The sequence below is a fragment of the Pelecanus crispus genome, chromosome 5 (assembly GCF_030463565.1).
Source record: "Pelecanus crispus isolate bPelCri1 chromosome 5, bPelCri1.pri, whole genome shotgun sequence".
NCBI classification, from domain to species: Eukaryota; Metazoa; Chordata; class Aves; order Pelecaniformes; family Pelecanidae; genus Pelecanus; species Pelecanus crispus.
This window is the reverse complement of record NC_134647.1, coordinates 56850968-56874746: the sequence shown is the minus strand read 5'-3', so window position 1 is coordinate 56874746 and position 23779 is coordinate 56850968. Positions and strand designations below refer to the sequence as shown.

Genomic DNA, 23779 nt, shown 5'->3' with positions numbered 1-23779 from the left:
CAAAGGCACCGCCGAAACCTTCGCACCTGGCAGTCAGCCACAAGAGGGAGGGGACACAGAGACACACAGACGGACACACAGACGGACACACAGAGACACACAGACACACCCCCTGCACCAGAAGTCGCTCCGGGGCCTCCAGGAAAGCCACCCTATCCCCCCTCCTAACCACCATCCCGCTGGCAGAAGCGCTTCGGAGCGTGTTCACTGCCCCTACGTCGCAATTCCAGAAAGGTTTTTCCTCAGAAAAGCACTCTGTCACCACCTGCGTCCTAACCGCTAACACCGCCCGCCCGCGGCTGCCAGGCGCCCCCGCCCCAGGGCCTGCGCCGCCGGCTGGCTGCCGCTCGCCCCGCACCACCGCCTCCGCGAGCTCTCTTCCCCGCTCTGGAGGCTCTGCTTTCCCCCCGGCAGCCCGCTCTGCGCCACCCGCACCTCGGGCACCGCCGTCAGGGTGGCCCTCACCCGAGGGACCCGCCGCCCCGGCGGGGCGGGGCCGCCCGCACCCGGCGCCTCAGGACACGGGCAGCGCGGCGGCCACCCCCGCGCGCCGCCGGGAGGCGTTGCGGGGGCCTGCGAGCGGCGCCGGACCGCCGTGAGGACTGCGGGGAGGCCCCGCCCCTTCCTCTCGGCGGTCATGGCCCTGCAGGGGGCGCTGCGGCGGGCGGCGGCAGGGCTGCGGCTGCGGCGCGGGTGGGTGAGAGTGCGGCGGGAGCGCTCGGCCGGGGCCGGGGCCTCGGGCCTGGGCCTCGGGTCTGGGGGTCTGAGGTCTGGGTCGGGCCCAGGTCTGGGCCTGAGGGGAGGGGTCCCGCTTTCTGTCTGCGTGCCCTTTAGAACGCGCGTCCTCCGGGGAGCGGGGCGGCAGGTGCCGGGGCCGCCCGGGGCGGGGCCCGGCTGGCTTGGGGACTTGCAGGCCTCGGAGCAGCAGGCCTGCGGGTCCCGCTCCTTTGATGAAAACGAGCGTGGTCCCTTCCGTTAGAGTCGGGTTGTGACGTGGAAAACAGCCCGGTGTGAGATCTAACACATCTGTATTATCATTGCGGGGGAAGGGGGGAAATAGCAATCCCTGCTCCCTGCAGGGGGGTTGGGCTAGATGATCTCTCAAGGTCCCTTCCAACCCAAAGCATTCTATGATTCTATGAAATACTTCTGTTGTAAAGGCAGCCGTTTTGCTTGTTCTTATGGTCTGCAACATCCGTCTCTTTTCATCTTCCTGCAGGCATGTAAGAACTAGTGTGACTGCAGGTATTGCAGCTGAAGTAAACTTGTATGTAACGGAGAAATCACATTAACTATTTAAACAAAACAGTATGAAGCCAACCTGTAATTTGTGGACTATAAAATGTGTCATTTGTTCGAAAGGTCAAATATATGACTTCAATTTCTTTTTAGTTTTAGAATGGGGAGTAGTCTGCCTACTTCTGTGGGACTGTCCAATGATGCTGCTATGAATCAAATACAGGTAACATTATTTATGCAATTCTTATTTCTAAAAGCCATAGTTACTTAAAAGCTCTTCTGATTTATACGGAGAAATTCTATAAATAGTTCTGCATGTTGAATCTGATTCTTATGTTTATTAAGTAATACTGGGAGCATTGTTTATCCACAGCCCTGGAACCTGATCTGCCTAGGCTGCATCCATTTTACTTTTTCAGACCTCTACTCAAATTCAGTACTGCTATCAATATTGAGGATTAAACCTTGTAAAATGACTGATATCAAGTAAATATTTAAAGATTAAGTTGCTTTTTAAAGTAAATTTACAGATACTAAATTACAGCCTGAAGTCACCTTGAATTTACAATAAATTAATTGGAGTATTTCTGTCTTCCCCTCAGAACCCTTTACGTCATTCCCCTTGCCACTGACACATCCTGTTTGCTTACAGACAGGGAAAGCTGTACTAAATAACTCAAGGAGATGCAGCTCATTTGGCAGACTGTAGGAGATCTGTGACTGCAGAACAAGAGAGGGTTCAGGGCTGGCACCACTGCATGGCAGTCATATGCTCCACAATCATTCTGCTCAGTTTTGGGGTCAAGTGCCGGTCATACACAGCTTTGTAGGTGCCAGCAGTGCTTCTGGTAGAGATCATTAATGCCAACTCTCCTCTATTTCTCTGCTCCCACAAGATGATGATCGTAGCATTCCTCAAAGTTAGACACTGCTAAGTTTTAACTGATTCCAGGTGTTCTACTCAAAGAATAGAGTATGCCTTTTACTGAAAAGTTTGAGTGGAACAGAAGTCACTTTATCTTCCACGTTGTTCTGCAAACTACTGAAGCTGCGCCTCACTACCCGCTGCACTTGGTGCACAGATACTCTTTGGGATCTGGCCAAGTGCAACTGCACTCCTTGAGGTTGAGAGTCTGACTTTCTTGGTAGTTGGGTAGGAAGCAATTTTTGTTCTGATGTGAAAGAATGGGATGCATCCCTAAAGGAGGTGCTTGGCCACCAGAGGTCTTCAGAATAAATGTGGGGTGGATATGTTTTGCACCTACCATACAGGTGCACTATCTTCTTGACAGATGCCTTGATAGAAGTCACTGTTCTGTTCCTTGTTTTTGAAGAAAAGTAGTTCATTCCTTGCCTTAAGATTCTTGTGGCTCTACATTAGAAGTAGGGAAAATTTAGAAGCTAAACTAGCTTTTCACTTCACCTTAAAAAACTGAGAATAAAGTACAGTGTTTTGGAAGATTCTTCAGAAGTAGCCAGCCACCGCTGTAGCATGGCTGGGAACTCCTCAGTTGTCCCTGTTAAAAATACCTCAGAAAGCCTTTCACAGAGGGCAATTTTCCTGTATTTATTACCGTAATAGCAGATTTTTAACTTCTGTATTTGTTTTCATGACTGTTCGATACTATTAAAACACACTGACTTAAAAACAAAGCATGCTGACTTGAACATTCTTTTGAACGTACAGGAGATTATTTCAGAAAACTGTGTGGTGATTTTCTCTAAAACAACATGCTCCTACTGCAAAATGGCAAAAAAACTCTTTGAGGATATGAATGTAAATTATACAGTTGTAGAACTGGACATGAGTACAAATGGAAGTCAGTTCCAAGACACTCTTGAACAGATGACTGGTGGCAGAACAGTAAGTATATTCTCTTAAGTGTAACAAGCAAAGTAAGAACTTACACTAGACATGTTCCTCATGGGTTATGACCGTATCAAGTTCTTCATTTTTTTGAGACAAATAAACTTGGGATACAAGCTCCTAAATTAAAGACAAGGTGCTGCAGAAGGGTTCTGTACTGTCTCTTCCTCTTGAGACCCACTGACTAACCCTGAGGTGATTTTTTCCATACTGCCACTAAGATAATTGAAGTATCGAAGTCAGGTTTAATTTGTATAGGTATATTTAATCCACTGTCTTTAACACTTATCTTGTAATTTCTTAATTTTATATAGTCTCACTTGACTCAATTATTTTAATTTATTACAATCTCCCATACAGTGACTTCGTGCCGCTTTTGAGGGACACGTGAACAAAGTTTCCCATCTCTGTAAATATTACAGAAGTGTATGAGTTGTACAGTAATATTAAATATGCATATGTAAGAACATAGCTGTTGTGTGTATATTAGAGTCCACGTGGGCTTGCTTAGATTTTTATCTTTTTTCCAAGAAGTAACTAATGCAATTTTCATTTTCTTGATAGGTCCCGAGAGTGTTTGTCAATGGGACTTTTGTTGGAGGTGCTACAGATACTCAAAGGCTTCATGAGGAAGGCAAACTGCTTCCATTGGTTCATCAATGTCAAGTGAAAAGAAAATCCTGACAGCTATCTAGGTTAACTTAGTCTTCCTTTGTATAAACAAAATTTCAGACAAGTTACAAGATCACAAAGATAACACTGCATCAGCTGGACTCAGCAACTTCAAGCCATGGATTTCTGAATCGTAGATCATTCTCCAACACAGACTTTATGGACCTGGCAAATTACTTGGTGTCCTTGTCTCAGCTTTACCACAACCAAAATGGTGATAAAAAACCATTACATAACTCTTGGGGCTCTAAGTGTGAGACAGTCATGTCATTTTATTGCTATTACATCCTGATACTATGCTTGGGAGAAGTATAGACTGTATAAGAAGAATCCTGTTTTGTTTTTTTTTTTTTCCTGCAAATTAGTTTGCTTTCTAGCTTTGTTCCAACAGTTACACTAAATGATCAGTTTAATTTGAATGTTCCTTTAAATTTAATTCTTCTCTGAATGTCAAATTGTAATCGTGAAGGAAGTATGAAGCAAAACAAGTTTGTAGTGCTATTGCTGTATGCATGTCTGCCTCTCTTATGTTTCGGTGTCTGACCATCTAGCTACCAAATAGTGTGTCCAGTTGCTACAGAAAAGGGAATAAAGATTGTTGCAGCTTTAGAGGGGTAGGTAATTGCTTTCATCTTTACTCTGCACTATGAAGTATCAGTCTAGACAGTGTCATTCAGGAATATCCTTCTAGAGGAGCCAGACAGCTCACTGTCACTAAACTGTGCAGCTACAAACTACGTTATGAGCAATCCAATGCTATTATGAAACTTAAGACCAAGTAAAATGGGTCTAATATGCATAGAGTTTATTTAGTACTTCAATTCTACAGTCAGAATGCAGTTTACTAGCAATTTTATCTTGCAGTTAAATGTCTAAAATTCAATAGTTTCAGTACAGTGTACATCCAAAGCCAGACCAGGCAATGCCAAGACTCTTGGTTATTTCAAGAAAGTTCATATGCAAGTAGCAAATTGTATCCCATTCTTCAGTGAAAAGGACCATTACACTACTAAAGGTGCACAGTTTAGAATAAAAACGTCAAGTCAATGAATTTTTACTCACTTCTTGTGAATAAGACTCCTGTTATTTCCATTGCTTTCAGGAATGAATCCACCTAAACTACTTTTCCCCTCGAGGGGAAAAAAGCATCACATTTATCTTCAACTACAGATAACTAGGACTGTAAGAGTATCATTTAAATTTGACAGCTTCATTTTTGTGTTGCAGGTTTGAAGTAAGTTTGAACCGCATCATTTGTAGAAAGTCTTTAGTATACAGTTGCCTGTGCTGTGCATCTTTAATGTGTAATGGGCTAATTAAACACACTGACCTCACTATATTTTTATTATTGCAGTTTACTGTATTTTGCTAGTTTCATCACTGCCTTATTAAAATTTTGTTTCCAAGGACACACTCATCAAGGTAAACACACACAAATGTGCATCTTTCCCTAAATTTATACTTAATAAAGCAATTTATTTTGCACACACAGTGGTAACCAAGTATTCTTTTTCTGTGTAGAATTCTTAGGCCAGTTATGTTTTCTCAGAAGATTAACAATAACTTTACACCTGAAAGCTGGTAAATCCGTCATGTAAAAATAATAATAGTATGCAAAGGAATTTTTCAAAGACCTTTTCATTTTGTTCCCTGTTTTTTAAAAAAAGAAAAAAGTCCCAAAACAGTAGTCTAAAAGAACCCTTTGAGTTCTAAGTTTCAGAAAGCCCAGGACATTGTCACTTAAGGCAATATTCTACTCCAACTGTTAAGAAAACATGCTGTATGCCTGCAGATCCAAGTGAGTGCCCATTTATTAAAGAAGGTATGTCTTAAGGCACTCAAAGGGTTAATTATGTTCCTTTTAACCATATTAAGGCTCCCCATCCAAATAGTTTCTCATTAATTTTGTATCAGTTAATAGAAAGTAGCAGCAAGACGGTGCCTTCATTATTGGATGGCACAAAGCCATGTTATGTTTAAGTTATTTAAACATGATATGGCAGTTAAAGTGTGGTTCTACTCTAGGAAAAAAAAAAAAGGGAGGTACTCAAAAATAGTCATTAAAAGTTTCCATATTTTTTGCTTAGCATTGTCTCCAGGACAAAGCTGTTTATCTTAAAATAATGCTTGCCCTGGGATCTGAATGTTAAAAATGATCCACTGGAAGATTCTGTACTTACACGTAAGACATACCTGCTCATCCATCTTAAATACCATGCTCCCAAGAAGCATGAGAAGCTGGAAACATCAAGTTATTTAACTAAGCAGATAGAGCTGTGAATGTGCTCATCTGTTGCTTCTTTATACAGAATTATTTTTAAAGAGTAGAACTGCACTTTTATAGGAGAATGTAACAGAAAAGACATTTTATTAGTAACTAGTTGTGCTTAACTCTAAGAAACTGGTAACATTAGAACAGCTATTTATATTCATTATTTGTTAATGAAGCAGCTGTAAAAGTTCTCAACATACCACATATATATATGTAAATATATATATTTAAACTTAAATTCAGAATGCAGAAATACCTAAAGAAACCACGCTTTACAGTATCAAAATTATAAATCCAAATGTAAGCACACGTATTTAAAGACACCATACCTTCTGCTGAAATTAGCTAATCTTAAATCTTAGCTCTCAGAGCGGCACATACATAGTACACTGTCCTAGTGTTTTACCTTTCCCCCCGTAACGCTTACTCAGCATTGTTGTATACTATACTGTATCATGGTAGGATGAAATCTCTACCATTCCAGCAATAAAATCATTAAAATGGCTTACAGCATATTTATCCACTGTGAACCACAGCAAAGAGCAAAATAAACCTATAAACTGATGAAATGCTTAAAAAAAAGATTAAAAGCCAAGCAATACAAAAAATTCTTTGCTTAGGTTTACTTCTACATCCTATTCTTTGAAGATTTTCTCTAATCAATACTGTAAAGAAGCTGCCCATTTATCCAGAATATTAATTTAAATGTTTCCCTAATTCTGCATGTAACAGCAGCTTGATAGTATTTAACAGAATGGAAAGCTCCAACCCACTGAATTAATTCTAGAAAAAAGCTTTGAATTTGAAAAGCCAATTTTAAGCGGTTACCTTATAAAAATAAATCCATTCACAGGCAGATGTTGGATTTTTGTAAATAAACAAAGTATACTTTTGTCACTGATCTTTACACAAAGTTTAACCAAAAATCTGATGGATACAGAAAATTAAATGTTTTATAAGAGATTTATATAATCAAAGGAAAGAAAAAAATTACCCAGTTTTTAAAAATTAAGATAAATATTATGACATCAGTTCTGGCGTAAGTTATTTAGCTAAGCTAGCACGCTTAGACAGCAAGAAGGCAGAAGAAGAACAGAGGCAAAAGAAGGAATGGGCGAGAGCTTGTATGTGAAGAGAGATTCAAATACAGGCCTGAAGTGACAAGGAGATGGGAAAGGAGAAAAAAGCCAGCATTTACAGAGAAAAGGGAGGGCAAAGCAAAAAGCTAATACAAGAAACAAAATAAATGGAACCAATACTCATGCTTCTGGTACGGTGGCTATGAGTTAGGTATGTGATTAAGCAGCACAGCATTTTGCAATGGAGAAAAATATTTTCCTAGTGTTTGTACATATAGAGCCATTATTAAAATACATTTCCAAAACTGCTGGTGTATTTTTTTGCCAAAAATATGTACTTTGTTGAATACCCTTTTAAAGCTATACCCAATTATGGGCCCCAATTAAACAACAATGAAAAAGAACATCATAACCCCCCTAATGATTTATGTTTAACAAAGAGGTTTAACAGTGGTTTTAAGCAGCAAGATATTTTAGGGCCAGTTACTAGTGGCCCTCACATAGTGGGCACTTAGAGTGGCCCTGCTGACTTCAGATCTACACCTATGTTAGACTTCTCTTTTTTAAACACATAGGACTGTAGGTAAAGACCCCATATTTTGCCTGTAATCTAATTCCACAAGCATCCCAAACTCTCCTCCTTGCTACAGGTCTAAACTTCCTGACATGAAATTCTATTTCTTGGCAAATTTATTACTGTTGTCATTCAATTTATTACACAATGCTGAGGTATGCATTGCATGATTTTTAAGGAATCTTGAGTACCTTCTGCCCTCTCCACACTCTTGATTGCATCCCTTCCGTGAAGAAACCTGACCCTTGAAGTTCATTCATTACAGCCCTTCGTCACAGAAGAATGTTTTACCTCTGCTGTGCTTCCAACCATCACATCCTTTTCTTCTTTCCTAAAGCTAAAGTGCCTGAACATTATAGTCTTAGACATAAGTCAGTTGTTTTTTTTTTTTAATTAATGTTTTGAATAAAATTAACTACCTTTAAACTTGTCCCTGTTAATTTGTACTGGTAAACTGCAGTGCACAGTTATAGCTCCATTTTTGTTTTGTTAGTCAAAGTGTTCCTCCAATGCAAACAACACTATTAACTTGAAATAATCAGTGTCTCCTCTCTGGTGGAGGGGTAGGTTATTAGGTTATTTTTCGTATGCTGAACTAATGCTTAAGCTTAGCAACTTTGTCTTAGCTCACTTTTTTTTTTTTTTTTAAACATTACAGTAATTACTGCTTCTTTACATGGCCAGATATCGTTTTGGAAATTATCAGTTTAATAACTAAAGACTAAAATCAGGACAAATTTACGTTATGGCAAATGAGTCATGCTGTCCCCTAAAATTCAGTGTATGGGCAGATAAAAAAGATCCAGTCTATGGAAAAGGAATAGGCAGCATCATTCTTCTATGCCCCTTACTGCAAGATAATAACAAAACCAGACAGAAAACAGTATAAACAAAGGTCAACACACTATAAAGTTTCATCTGTCAGCATTTACTTCAGTTTCCCCTCTCTGTGAAAATCTTAGAGGAGGAGCAGATGACAACATGATCTCATTGGTGCTAGTTTTACATCGGATAACCAAACCACTTAGAATATTCTATTTCTAACAAGATTTTTTAGTACAGAGATACGGTAAACATTTAGGAGCATACTATGTACTCCAGCATGGATGACTATCTTTAACATGACACATAGCTATCCAGTGTCAATAGATACAGGGAGCTACATTTTCTGTAAGTTCTACTGAAAAGTTCATCTTCACTTACACTCTAGTTCAAGGAATTGTATTTTAAACTGGACTGCTTTCAAAGATGCAACACTACTATAACCGTTCCTTCAATCTGTTAGTAACTAGTCTAACCTTTTACTTGCAGTAAATTTAAGCAATTAACTGCACAGTTACTTGCAATACCTGTTTAAGTTTTCATTTTATATTTAGTCCAAAATATTTCCTATTACTTCACAAATACTACTCCAAGTAAGAAAAAGTACTTGCAAAAGATACTAATCTATCAGTTATTTTCAACATCTCTAGCTTAGAAGGAAACACCTAATCAGATGTTTGACTATTGCATAATTTAAGACTCACTACTACCAAAAACAACCCCAAAACATCAGTGCATTTACTTGAAATAATTATTAACATGTATTGAGCAAATGAGTTTACTCTCCATATTCATGGTGTTTATTTAGAAAGGAGACTAGAAGTGGTAAGAAATTTTTCGTAAGAAATGGCTAATTTTCTTTTTCAAACTCAAAGTGCTATGTCTCAGCTTTTGTAGGAACACCTGTTTTTTCTAGACAACACCTGACAAGCTGGTGGCAGTCCTGTGTTCTTCAAGCATTCTATCAGAGCTGTATCGTAAGAGCAGTGATAATTCAGAAGTAACTACATTCATGCCCACTGAAAGGTAACATTCCTACCATCAGTTCTTTAAGCCATGGTTTTAATGTCAGAAAAGGCTTCCCTCACTGTTTTGATTTATTCATTAAGGTAGAGTATAAGTATGTAGCAAAAAACCTTCAGTAACACGTAACCTCACATTTTAGCACCAAAAGAGATATGCATCCTACAGAATGTGAGCTTTGAATTTATAATCAATATGTATGAGGCATAATGAAAAGTGTTACGAGTATCAAAAGTATAATATGAACTTGAATTTTACATTTAAAAGCTTGGGTTTTAGGCTGAAAAATATGACCTTACATATCATTTACCACAACTGGCTTATTTTTATAAATCATAATTATTTTCAAATTAACATCAAATTCACTGTTTAAAACAGCCAGAATTAGCAGAAAAATGGCTGACATACATATGTCTTAGGGCAAGTTGTAAAAGCATCACTAAAAAAGCTTTCTCATATTCTAAGATTGTGATCTACTAAAGAGATCTTTTAACTTCCCCCCTATACACACATACATAAAAACACACACACAGAATTAAATACATATACACATGAATTGCTATCAATTCCTGTTCGAAAATGATAAAATATTCACTAGCTTTCTCCTAATTTACTCACACTCTATCAGACTTAAAAAAAAAAAAAAAATCCAGTTTCAATCACTTCCTAAACAAGATTTTGAGAACATGAAGGAGTCAACTGTACATTTCATAAAAGTTTTTAAGAATTGGTCACTATAAACTGGAGGTAGTTTTGAAAAATGTTAGCTTGAATTAATTTACTAAATCAGAAGTAATGTTAATCTACAAAAAGATTTTAAAAAATGAAATACTCTCCTGTTAGGAAGATTGTTTCTGTATCATTGAATACATTCTTTTTTAAGAAAATGTAGCTTTTTGTTTCTGGTTGTTACGACTCAGCTTTCAAGAGCAGGCCAAGACACATGCACTTGTTGATCTCCCTCACTGAAAGTGTACTGATGCTTCCTGAAGTTATAACATGGACTGAATGTGGCTTCCCAGCCATTTCCAAGGTCTTTTTCTACTACAAACAGTTTTTAGAACTTCCTGTAACGCGTATTAATTCTAAACTACCGCTTCTGAAAATGCATTGTACAGAAACTGCCCCTCAATTTATCTAAAGAGAATTACACTTCACTCCTGAAAACCCAGGTGATAATCTAGACAGCAAAAGATTAGCATGAGCTCTTCCACTTTCAGTTTTATCAGTATAAAATTTCACTGGGTAACTTTTATACTGCATCACAGTCACATGGTCTCATACTTGGCAGAAAATACTCCTTTTGTAGATTTGAAGTGTAACAATGGAAACTGTTGAACCTTAGTAATTTGTTTAAAATACAAAGATTAAAAAAAAGCCCAAAGAAAAATCCCTCTCAACAAAGTTGCTGTTAAACTGACATTATTAAAAATACTAACCCCACTTTTTTTTCCTGCCCCATCCTAAGAGTAATTCATCAATTTATTCTTGCAAACAAGCATTCCACAGCAACAGGGGGAGGGAAAAATTAAAAATCTCTCAGTATTTATAATCTATTATAGATGAAATTAAATTATGTACTGTGTAACCCTGTAGCTACTTTTAGCAAACTTCCCACTGTTATTTTAAATTGTGTGCAACAGGAAAAAAGAGAAAAGAAATTTCTCATCTGCTTTTCTTGTTTTCCCTTCACAAAAAGGTAATGTTCTGATATGTATATAATGTGCCATATTCTAATAAAGTATATTTGGCTGGGAGTTCCCAGGGTGAAGTCTGTTGCCAGAAATAGACCCACTGGGAAGAGCAGACGCCTAGAAAATTAAATCAAATCCAAAGTGAAGTTTCGAATAACATCCAAAGCTCCTGTATCAAAGCCACATATATCCAACATGCCTCTGTCATCTGGATCTGCGATCGTAAAACCATTTGACGTCATTCCACAAACAATCAACTTAGCAGGAATACCCATTTTCTAGAGGAAGGACAAAAAAAAAAAAAAATCAGAACACACATATACAGTTTAAGTACACTTAAACGTGACAGAGGGCCAAATCTTGACACCTTGCTTGCATAAACCACTGTCTGAATAGGCATACTGACAGAAACTAGATAGGCCATAACAAGAATTGCAGACTGCCTGTTAACATTGTACTTAACCTGCAGTAGATATATTTAAATAAATGGAAATAATTACAATGAGGTATATTAGCACAAGTTTCCTGCAATACTAAGATTCAGATTCTTGCAAATGCAAACATTGCATTTGCTATTCTGCAGTTCATTCTGAGAGAAAACTTTCAATAATAATAATCAAATCATCTAATATGAATCAAAGAGTGTGTTTTTGTCTAAGGCAAGGATTTCCAAATGTTGGCTGAACAAATACAACAACTGTGGCCTGGACAATTCTGCTAAATGAGCTGAATTTGCAGGTTAGTAACCTGTAAGGTAAAGCAAAGCAACCGGCATAAAAGACAGGGTACAGGAACTCTTTGTTTAAAGAACAAATTTAGAAATGCGAGCTAAACTCAACTGAGAACACTAAAACACAGTAGGCAAGTTAAAGATTTTTGATATTAATTCCAACGGGGTGGACATGATACGAAGATTAATGTCCATACATACATGCTCGCCAAAAAGTACTTTTTGCAGATTAAAAAACCAGTCCCTTTAAAGCACAAAAGATTGTTTCTAATAGCAGTGTGCTTGGAGAAGCTATTTTTCTTAGTTCTATTTTAAAATTATGAAGCTGCACAGCTTAGAGTAGCCCCTTTAAAACATAATGAGCTTTCTTCACAAGATACTATCACCTCATTCTATTGACACCTTCCCTACAGGCTTATCTTCCTTACTTCATTTAAACTTTGTGGTATCTACTGCAGATATAAAAGTTAAAATTAATTCTGTGAGCCGAATTTCATTCTGTAAGAACTATAAAAAAATTATTCAATCAATTATATATGGAATGCAGAAATTCACATATTCCCTGAATACCAAACAGATTTTCATGGATATTGCAGTATGCTGAGCAGGGTAGGATAATTACAAATCCTTTTAGCAATTCACTGGTTTTAAATATGTGGAATTAGTGCAATATGTGCACTACTTCTCCAGTTTTTAAAAATACATAATTATTTACTGAAAAAAGCCACAACTAGTTCAGTCTCTAAAATATTTTTAGAACTGGTATTTATTTTGTATTATATTCATCAATTATAAACAGTTGAAGCATATTTACCTCTCTGTACTCTCTAAGAGCTGTTGCAGGATGAGTATTTCCAGCAAAGGTCTCATTATCAGTAAATACAATGAAGACATCAGCAGCTGTCTGAGTTTTTTGAGCCCATATCATTGGAAGAGAACAATCAGTGGTACCCATTGGAATCTTAAAAGAAAAAAAAATACATGGAACACATTAATATAGAAATTAGTAAACCATGGAAAAATTACTTTTTATGTAAGCTTCATGTTTTATCATACACAGAGGCTTCTTTGTTAACCAACAGTTCACTTAGTTCAGTTTTGTCCAAGGGTTTTTTTGTTTGCTTTTTTTTAATATTCTTTTCAAACTACCTCATTGTGACCTATCACTGCCATTCTAAATTGCAATGTTTAATATCTGGCAGCTGAAATAACAACATTTACTGGACTTTCTCTAAAAGGGAGAAAAAAAAGCCAGTGTTTTACTATACAGATAGGGACTAAACACAGCACTAGAATTGATTACAAAGAAAATACAATGTAACTGCTGAGACTTCTACACTCCCATGTTAGCAACAGCTATTTCCTAATTTTTTTGGTTGGTTGGTTGGTTTTTTTTACATACTTCATACATTTTCACTAATACTTGAGGTAATGTCATATCAGCCGTCACTGGGCAAGGAACCATTTCATGTGAAAAGGCAACAATATGGGAATCCTTCTCAGTACGTGCTACAACCTTGAGAAAGAGGAAGACAAAAATAATTTCATTATTACTCAGAATTTTTAATGTCTGAATCAAGGCATTCCCTACCAAACACACAACATGACATACCCTTTTGTATTTAAGCCACCATGGCTCCTTATATGCACTAGCGCTCACTCTACGCTTTAAATATTCTGTAATATTACTGCAAATAAACATCGCAAAAAATCAGAGCCAAAGAACTGCTAATTACTGTAACTACAGGTGCTTCCTTATTTCTCCTCTCCCCTCTGACATAACACACAAAACATTTTTAAACATCAACAAAAGTTTGACTCCTCTGTAACATAAATACACAAGAAGCTTTAGAGTATCAAATTGAGGGGAAAGTGATTGTGATACAAAGGCCGTATTGATAACACAAATGCACACAAGAATTATCCCCAAATTTCTTAATCCAATCTGTATTATTCTATGAATGCTTCAAAAAAAAATTAAAATGTATTTTCAGCTAAGGTAAGTGAAAAAGCAGCCTTGACCACTTTGATTTATACTGGAAACCAACTTCTTCAAATTGATCTTTCTGAATTTGGTTGCCAGTAGCTTTTAAGCATCTGGGTCTACCAGTGAGGCACAAGGTCACATCTTCTGTACCCAAAAATATATGTTTCCTTCTGATTCCTAACCTGCTTTAGAGCACTTTTGTATCAAAAGAGCAGCTCAAGCTGCAAATAGTTATAAATAAAAGAAGTTTAACGCCTCACCATACACATTGCTGCTGCGACTGTGCTAGCATTGAGCACGCTGCCCAAAACTTTTTGTGTCATTGATGCACTGACATCAACTGCAAGTAAGAAGCGCTTTCCTGTTGGTTCAACTGTCTAAAAGGAAAAAAGAAAAAAAGAAAACAGGTACACATAATTAATATAGTAATTTCTTCTTTCTTCCTCCTTCTGCTTTCAGTCCTAGAAGTGGGGCTTTTTTTTATTCTTTCTGGTGTAATGTTAGGACAGTAATGTTGCCAAAAGCTGAATATATCATTAAGTTTTGATTCTTTGTTTAATAAAATCCTATTTCCTAAGATTTTGTTATAAAGTTGCAAAATTGTTATCCACCCAACAAACTTTTCTTAATCATTTTATAAGCTTTCAGAAAACAGAGAATTCTTAGAAAGCTTAAAAAATTGAATAATTATATTACCGTGAAAGTTTTGTAAAATGAGGCATCTAAAGCTTCTAAAATGTCTTCATCAGGACGCCACCAAAGCTTCCCTCTACTTCCATGTCCAGTTTTATAGGTTTCTAATGCAACCAAAATATGGAATGGATGTATTCTACCCTACAGGCAAAAGAAATCAACAGTAAGTTTTTGAAAATCTGAACTCCTTAAGACAAAAAAAAGTAATCCACTGAAACTAAAAATAAGATCCTCCTATAAAAATCTCTGGTTTAGTATATTGTTACTTTAATTTGTTAAATTTGAAGAGTTCATGCAGTCTTTACACAGCTGTTGTATGAACTGACACTTGTCAGTTACTGGTAATGGACCTCATTCCCCTTCCAGAATCCTCCAATGAATTCCAAATGTTATCTTATGCCATCACCAGAACTGTGGTGAAATTTCACAGCTCACTCTATGATTGTTCAGTGCTATGTTCTATCACAGGCTTACAGTAAAAGAAAAGTGCCTGTCCTGCTGAGGGGAAAGGAGTTGAGCTAGGAAAAGAACAACCTTAGAACTAGCTTTGTATCAGATACAGTAAAACTGGACAAAGAAACTATTTTCAGAATACAGCATTCATTTTCCTCTTACTATAAGAGGACAGTCCAAACATTTTCTTTTCTTCCTTTCCCTATGTAAACCAGATCAGTGGGTGCTGCATGCTAAGTATTCTAAACCACATCTTTGCTTTACTGATTTACCAACGTTTTGTTATCTTTCTCCTCAAGGGGAGTTTCAGTCATTAATCACTACCAACAACAAACCTTAGCGAATCTGAATGCCTGTCCATTGTCTTTCTTTCATCAAGGTATTGTGCCACCATCTTTACTCTCCCTCCTCCAGTGCCTCAGTAACTATGCATGATTAAAGAAGAAACCAGAGAAAGGGAAGAGCAGTGGGATGGGAATGGTGGGGGGAAGGACCTATTGGTGTTCTTCTCAATTCAACTACAGTCTTGAAGAAGTTAAGTGTCCTGATTTTAATCTCCCCAACTCACAAAACTGTTAGAAAAAGCCACTTGTCTTCTCTATCTCCCACTAAATTCCTGAAAATTTTGTCCTCCCTTTGGGGAACCCTCTTCTCCCTCTTATTTTCGTACCTCTTTGACAGTAAAGCAATCTAGAAGGAGAAAGTCTCCTTGTTCTGTCATCTTTTTCCTCTCAGCTGCTATGCTAGTTTCTTCATTCACTTCCTAGGATCCCACACAAGTGAATTCCACTCACTTTTTAAGCTTGTATTGCTGATTCTGAATTACTAGACTCAGAAGCAACGGGTGCAAAGGCAAAGTTTGCCACAGCCCTAATTTAAGAAATCATCCTAGCAGTCAATATACTTAATTTTTAGAAAAGTTTCAGAAATAGAGGGGAAAAAAAATGAAACAAGAAATGATAAATACAAGTTTTACAATAAAGGTGCAGGTATTCCACTGCAGTCTTTTAAAAGAATAAACTACACATTTCCTCCAAAGAACATCCCTTTTATTTTGCCTGAAGAAATACAGTTTAGGAAGAGATTAAAAACCACAAAGGCTGGCACTGATTAGGAAAAAGTTCTTACCTTTTTTAGCAGTTTCTCATTTCTCAGTCTTTCACATACTATTGCTACTTCTGAACCTCGTGGTTCAAGCACTGAATTCGCTGTCAGCTTTCCTAAATTTCTCAACAATACAGAAATGGACATCTCCTTCAGCAATGCCTTCCAAACCTATGATCAAAGAAAGAGAAGGGAAAAGAAAGATGAGACTCCCAAACTACAAGAACTGACATCTGTACACTAAATAAATGTATTTTAAAATAAACGTACAAGTTATATGAAGACCATTATTTTCAATTAACTACTTGGGTAATTAACTTGAAAAACAGCATAAGGGCTATTTTTCGTGGAAATCTAGACTTAAGACTCTGAAAAGTGCTACTCTAAAGAGAATACAAAGCTAATGAAGTTTACCTACCTCTTTAGATTTCAGATGGTTTGTCAGGAGATGCTCTCTAACTAGACCATATTCCTCTATTAAATGAGTAACTTCCAATTCATCTTTTGTGCGTTTTACTTTCTCCACAGCCTCCAGATACTTTAAGAGTTTTTCCGTCTCAGCAGAAACTGCTTTGTCTTTATAAGCCTCTTGGACATCTTTCCACCCTTTGGTAATATATTTAGTGACTATAGCAATTCCTATTGAAAAGAAAAATATTTTCCAAGCAGGATTACTGTCTTTATACTGGCATTTATCATTCTAGGAAGCAAATGAGTTAGCAGGTTTCATTCTCAGACCTGCTATAAAAAAGGTCAGCCACGCACAACTTAGAGCAGTATTTTTAATTACTGTATTATTCTCCTTAGAAGTAAGGAGCCTAATGTATTTGAAACCAACGCATCTTCCCAAATAACGAAAGAGTGTTATTTCATCATTTGCAAGCAAATAGGAACAAATTGTGAGGGACTTGTATTATTTTATCTTCTCTTGGCGTAAAGAAGGAAAAGAAGGAACAAACTCTGTTTAACTTGAAGATAAACAGGTCAATTTCTTATATGACCACTCACATTTTCAAGGTGCAATTTACAGGATACTATCACTAAGAAATCATCAGTCTACAATGGTACTTGGGTTTCCAAAATAGTTCCACAGTAAATATAAAAGACTTAAAACACAGTATGTTCAGGTAAATAAAAATTTATTACCTTCACTGGCAGGTTTTAGGTGGGACAACCTCAGAAGATCTTTATGAGACCAACCACTTCTTTGTTTATATTTTGTAACTGCTAATGCAACAGCCATGCCATTCTTTCCATTGTACCAATCTGCAACAGCTTTCCTCAGTGCACGGCCCCACATGCCGCATTTCATGCCCTCTTTCAGATCTTTTTTAAATTGGATGAAAGTAAAGAGATGGGTTGGTATGCAACACACCTCAGGAACAGCTTTAAATGCCGCTTGTTTCGTTTTTGCATCAGAACACTGTGAGCAAACTGCAAGAGCAAAAAGCAGGGGCTCCTGTTTTGCTGCTCTGCCTTCTTGACTAAATGTCTTTATTTCTTGAACAACTTCACAACCTCTACCCTCTTCAATCAGTCTTATTAAAGCTTCTGCATTTTCAAAGCTCAGCTTCTGCTCCTTGGTGTAATAAGTACCACCTTCTGAACCAAAACACAAGAAACGTTGCAGTCGATTCATATCGGTGACATGCCATACATAACCACTTTCAGAGTTCGGCACCTGCTTTTCACTCAGAGGCTGCACTTGATTTTCCTCGTCCTCCATTGTTTACACTTCCAAGAGATCTGCTGAAAGAATAATAAAGTTTATTAAGAACTATTGTGAAAACCTGATGACTCTACTCTTTTACCATTTCTTAGCAAAGTAAATATATCGTATGCATACACTTGTAATTTTTCCTTCATAAATTTAATAAGAGTATACTCTAAAAGTGTGCAACAATACATATCAGTTAGGGAAAAAGAAACAAAAATCTCTGAGTTGCAAAGGTGACAGATTTATTTGCTTGAAACCAACTTAGAAACTACTTAACCCCAGCAAGTGGCACATTATGCCCTTTTGCCACCATTTCATATTACACCATTTTCTTAGGTACATTTTTGAATTGCATACTAACTTGCTCAAAATTCGGATCTTGCCCCACCCTATTTTACTGAAGAATTGGTAATACTGACCAACTGAAGAAACATGATGCTAAAATAAAGAACTAAAATACTGATAAACTGTTTAGTCAGAAGACTTTGTGAGGGTTTAAATACGGTGGCTTTCAGTGAGGCTTAGACAACAGCTTTTTAACAACTGACAGTAGCTCGAGAAAAAAATATCCTTATTACAGGCTCAAATAGTCTGCTGTTTCAAGTGAGATCCAAAAAAACACACAGACATAACAACAAATTCTGTACTGCTTTACATTTGAGGTTAAGCAGCAAAACACAGCACAAAAATTCACAATCTTTCAGGTCTTTATACACTTGAGCTGCAAGCAAGTTAAGCTGTAATATTTATAGGCAACAACACTGCTCTTAGCTGGAGAACATCTAGCATGGTAAAATTCAAGCCATAACATTTAAACTGAAATAAATGCAGATGAAATGAAATCAGCTCAGTAAGGAGAAGAAAATTCATCATCATCACAATCTCCAAAACATTAATACGACAATAATAAATTCCATTTTCTCAGTTCTCGCCAAACAATAAAAAGACATTAAATAGCACCAAGAGGTCCTATTTTTTTAAAAAAAGCACCAATAATCCACTCCATCAAACTGCATGTAGATCATAAAATACACACACACTAAAGTCTGAGCGCACACAAATGACATTTCAAAGAAATCCACTTAACAGTTTTAAAGTATTGCAGGTATCTAGTTTTGACATGCTTATCAAAATGCTTGATGATAAAAGCTATTTTGCTTCACTTACCAGGATAAGCTAACACAAATAAATGTCACAAATACAGAGATTTTTTCCCCCCAGTTTAGGTAAGTAACACACTGATTTACAAACAACTTCCCTACCTTCTCTTTGACACAGAATTTTCCTTTCTCTACAAGCAACTAGAAATGTACCCTTCTTCCATTCTTGACCATCTGCAGTGTTGTGCTGTCTGCATCCAGAACTAAATAATAAATAATCATCCGTGCTCCCATTATATTCTGTATGCTGCTAAAATCATAAAAATAGAAGCCATACCCTGATACCTCTTTTAAAATGAAGGTTTCAGTTAAAAACTAAGAAATATCTTTCATTGTATTATTCAGAGCACTAGTGCTCAGCTATTTTTCTTAGTGCTTAAATATTCTAACCATGTTTCCTGCCAAACCAATTTAAATACGCATCATGGTTGAGCCGACTTTTTCACTGACATCTGAAGCATGCAAATACACTGAAAATAACAAGGGTGGTATTAGCAATGCAGGAATACTGTATCATAGAATCACAGAAGTTGGTCTCTTCTCCCAGGTAACTAGCAATAGGACAAGAGGAAATGGACTCGAGTTGCATCAGGGGAGGTTTAGATTGGATATTAGGAGGAATTTCTTTACTGGAAGAGCAGTCAAGCATTGGAACAGGCTGCCCAGGGAAGTGGTGGAGTCACCATCCCTGGCAGTGTTCAAAAAACGTGCAGACGTGGCACTTTGGGACATGGTTCTGTAGGCACGGTGGTGTCGGGTTGACGGTTGGACTGATGATCTTCGAGGTCCTTTCCAACCTTAGTGATTCCTAGTTTTACTTTCATTAAAAAAATAATCTAGCCACCAAGCCAGGAAACATGAAATTAATTATTACTCTACCCTTAACTGGTTTAGAGGTGGACTTGGTAGTGTTAGGCTAATGGTTGGACTTGATGATCTTAAAGGTCTTTTCCAACCTAAACAGTATGTTTTAATGTCTAAATACATTTTATTTCAATACATTTCAATTATCTGGTTTCATTAAACAGTAGGGAATGTTTCATAATAAACATACAAAACCCAAACAAAAACCCTGAAATCACAGTCAGCATCCATTAGTTAGTTTATCAGAAAAAAGGGTACATGGAAAGATACTGAAAAACACCATTATCCTGAAGCAAAAATAAGAATGGGATGCATAAAGAATCATGCATGTGTAATGATATCTCTCCATTTATATGAAATCTTGACAATAATTTCTTGTTGTGTCTTTCATACCCCTACTATAATAAATATTACTACATTAAGATGAGAGTAATGGGAAAACTCTTTTCAATCACCTATAGATTTCCATGACTTAAACTGAACTGGAAGGACCATGCCTTTCGTTAAACAAAATATTTATGATCTCACTTTGCTGATTATATTAAGAAACACCAGCACTACTATGAATATTTTAGAGTTTATTCCTATATTTTTCCACTTGCACAGGTTCCATCTGATATGTCCATTTTATTTTAATTCTCACTTGAAGAGTCTCACTTGTCCTCACACACTTAGTTTTATAGTCACTAGTACAATTTAGCTACCACTGTCATCACCACCCTGAGACTGGGAACAAAACCTAAACAAAATAATTATAACATTTCTAAAATTACAAATAACATTTAGCTGGTTTGAAATCTAGACTTATTTATAAAATACTGTAACACAATGTCCTGGCTGGGATAGAGTTAATTTTCTTCCTAGTTAGCTGGCATAGTGCTGTGTTTTGGATTTAGTAGGAGAAGAATGCTGATAACACACCGATGTTTTAATTATTGCTAAGTAATGCTCATGCTAGTCAAGGACTTTTCAGCTTCCCATGCTCTGCCGGGTGCACAAGAAACTGGGAGGGGGCACAGCCAGGATAGTTGATCCAAACTGACCAAAGGGCTATTCCATACCATATGACGTCATGCTCAGTATAGAAACTGGGGGAGTTGGCTGGGGAGCAGCGATCGCTGCTCAGGAACTGTCTGGGTATCGGTCAGCGGGTGGTGAGCAATTGCACTGTGCATCACTTGCTTTGTATATTATTATTATTATTATAATTATTGTTTTGTTATTATTATCATTACTATTTTACTTTATTTCAATTATTACATTGTTCTTATCTCAACCCAGGAGTGTTTCTCACTCTTACCCCTCCGACTCTCTCCCCCATCCCACCGGGGCAGGGAGAGTGAGCGAGCAGCTGCATGGTGCTTAGTTGCTGGCTGGGGTTAAACCACAACACACAAGATCAGCATTTCCATCAAAGGTATCATCCTGAAAGGCAAACAGTTCACTCCCTCATTGTTATGTGTGAATGTGCAGTGTGACGTTAATTGTATTGTATTAAAGAAGTTTAGAGCTAACCATCAGAGAAAAAAATTCTCCCGCTGCACTTCTCTATCACACTGTATAACAAACCTTACTTACGCACGTTAATAATGGATAATTTTTATGTTTACTTTTTTATGGACTCATAGCACTGAAAAGAGGTATGTGCTAGCATCCATAGACTTCTGACACAAACCCTTTTTTTAAAAGATAGTTGCAAATGTACACTTCTAGTTTTTCTGAAGCTACTTCTAGTTTTTCTGAAGCTTAGCTCTTCAATTTGCCTTTTTAGGAATATACTATGAACTACAAAAACAGATGCTGCTACAATTTCCACCTTTTGTAAAGTTTCACTTTCACTCAGCCCTCAAAGTCTTCTTCTCAGATGGAACATAGTGTTTCACAATGGAATGAATTACCTGCAGTACTTATCCCATTAAAAATGCCTACGACACATCTTCCGAAACCTTTAATAAAGTTATTAATGCCTTCTGATAAGCAATCTAGGATACAAACCAGACTTATCTCAAATGGCTTATTGCTGCCTCAGGGATTTAAAAACAGCTGCAAACCAACATAATCTTTTGGATTCTAACACAAATTGTAAATTCTTTAAAATAAATTTGTATCTTAAAAATTGCCCTTGAAATCTGCAATAGCTGATGCAAACCAGTAATTTCACTACTAAACAGCCACACTAGAAGTATCAAATTTAAACCTCACCAGGATCTACTGGAAAAGCACTTACTCAGTGTTGACCTATTTAAATCATGTTGGCCATTTCTAACTCCTGTTTCATATTTCAGCCTCACAAGTTCCCAAAGCTATTCCCTCCCTCTAACCAGTCCCTCTCCTCTGCACAGACCTCAAGCTTATTTTCTCCTTTAACACCTGCACAACACAGAGAACTTTCACCCTTGCAGATGGATAAATGCAAATATGCACTTAATGTATGCTCTACCATAACCCTACTCTTCATCTGCTGAGCTGCAGCAGTGGACTTGAATTTCCAACATTCATGGAGGATTTATCAATGATATTCTGGCTCCATAAGCATTTCCAATTTCTGAGCCACTTGAATGCAATCAGCAATGTGAAAAGCCTTGAAAGTCACAGGCTAGATAGTTTATAAAGGAAAATGCTGAACTAAAATTCAGCAATAATGGTTGCTCACCATTATTAATGAAAGAGAAAAAACAGTAAGGGAATTTTTTTTTATATTCCAAACACCATATAAATTAATCTACAAGTAAAATATGGCTTTGACTGGTCTGAAACAGCCTATGCAGCACTTGCATCTTGATTGGTAAGTCAGTATCTTTATGTTGCTCTGCCATAACATGATTTGAGTTTTTAAAGTTAACTTCTGTAATTTTCTATGACTTTTACAATTCACCCCTAGTTTTCCTAAGAAATAAGATGTTTTACAGCACAAATTTCAGGTATATATGAAAAAAAAAATACAAAAAGCACAAAGCTTTAATAACAGTACAAGTTCTAACTTAATTTCTTAAACTTAACTGCTACCTTACCAATCGAACTTTGTAGTGAAAACATAGGGAATTAAACTTTGACCAAGTCAGATCTTTAATGAAAAAAATGCATTGACATTTTAAAGACAACACTTCAAATTGTCTTCACATACTTCAAAACCATACACACTTTGTTCTACAACAAAGCGCATTCTCCCACTCTGCTCTCAGAATTTTGTATAAGCATTAAACTGAAAATTATATCAAGAATGATTTCTAGTTTATTGAGCAGAGAGACTATAACCACCACACTACAACCGTAGGGTTGTAACAAAATACACCTGCACTACTCAGAGTTCTGACAGTAACGCAAGTCCTCATACTTCAGAAAACAAGCACCTCTATGCAAACAGCAGTGCTAGGAGAACATTTCCCAAATCACAAATGGCATGATCGTTGACGTATGACGACAGAACAGGAGATACCAGGCTACGTGAACCACATACTTGCTCAAAAAACTCTACTACAGAACTTAGCTTGAAAGTCTGTTTCCTTAAAAAATGCATTAACTGGAGGGAAAAGGTAGCTTAGCTGACACAGAACAAAATTATGAGGAAAAAGCATCTGAAGTTGACACCGAAAACCTGCGAGCTTAGCTGTCAGTTTCTACAAAGATGACAACCACAAGCGACAGCGAAGCAGAGGAGCAACGCCAAGCGACGCGCCCCTTAATCCCCTCACGGGGCTCCCACCGCCCAGGTGCCAAGCAGGAGGTGGCCATGTACGGAGGCGGCCCCTCCGGATCCCTTCAACACCCATGCCACCCCGCCGGAGAGGCCGCCCGCTGCCCGCCGGGGCTGACACAGAGGGGGAGCCCA

At 37.4% G+C, this 23779-nt stretch overlaps 2 protein-coding genes across 4 annotated transcripts; one reads left to right on the top strand and one right to left on the bottom strand.

The window, feature by feature from the left end:
* Window positions 1-637: 637 nt before the first annotated feature.
* On the top strand, window positions 638-4125 carry GLRX2 (glutaredoxin 2). 2 transcript variants are annotated; one of them, XM_075711156.1, is made up of 4 exons: window positions 638-687; window positions 1393-1462; window positions 2927-3103; window positions 3671-4125. In XM_075711156.1, exons 1-4 carry the CDS (start codon window positions 638-640, stop codon window positions 3788-3790), a joined length of 417 nt encoding a protein of 138 aa, XP_075567271.1. In that variant the 3' UTR covers window positions 3791-4125. The 2 variants fall into 2 exon arrangements, with proteins under 2 accessions (XP_075567271.1, XP_075567272.1); XM_075711157.1 differs by lacking the exon at window positions 638-687 and adding an exon at window positions 1101-1223.
* A 6807-nt stretch (window positions 4126-10932) lies between these two features.
* Window positions 10933-17950, bottom strand: RO60 (Ro60, Y RNA binding protein). Of its 2 annotated transcripts, XM_075710305.1 has the most exons (9): window positions 17356-17935; window positions 16628-16848; window positions 16234-16380; window positions 14656-14793; window positions 14220-14336; window positions 13375-13488; window positions 12787-12933; window positions 11442-11520; window positions 10933-11359 (listed from the first exon to the last, which is right to left on the bottom strand). In XM_075710305.1, the coding sequence occupies exons 1-9, from the start codon at window positions 17933-17935 to the stop codon at window positions 11238-11240; spliced, it is 1665 nt and encodes a 554-aa protein (XP_075566420.1). In that variant the 3' UTR covers window positions 10933-11237. The 2 variants fall into 2 exon arrangements, with proteins under 2 accessions (XP_075566420.1, XP_009476366.1); XM_009478091.2 differs by having other exon boundaries at window positions 11312-11520; window positions 17356-17950.
* Between the last annotated feature and the right edge of the window lie 5829 nt (window positions 17951-23779).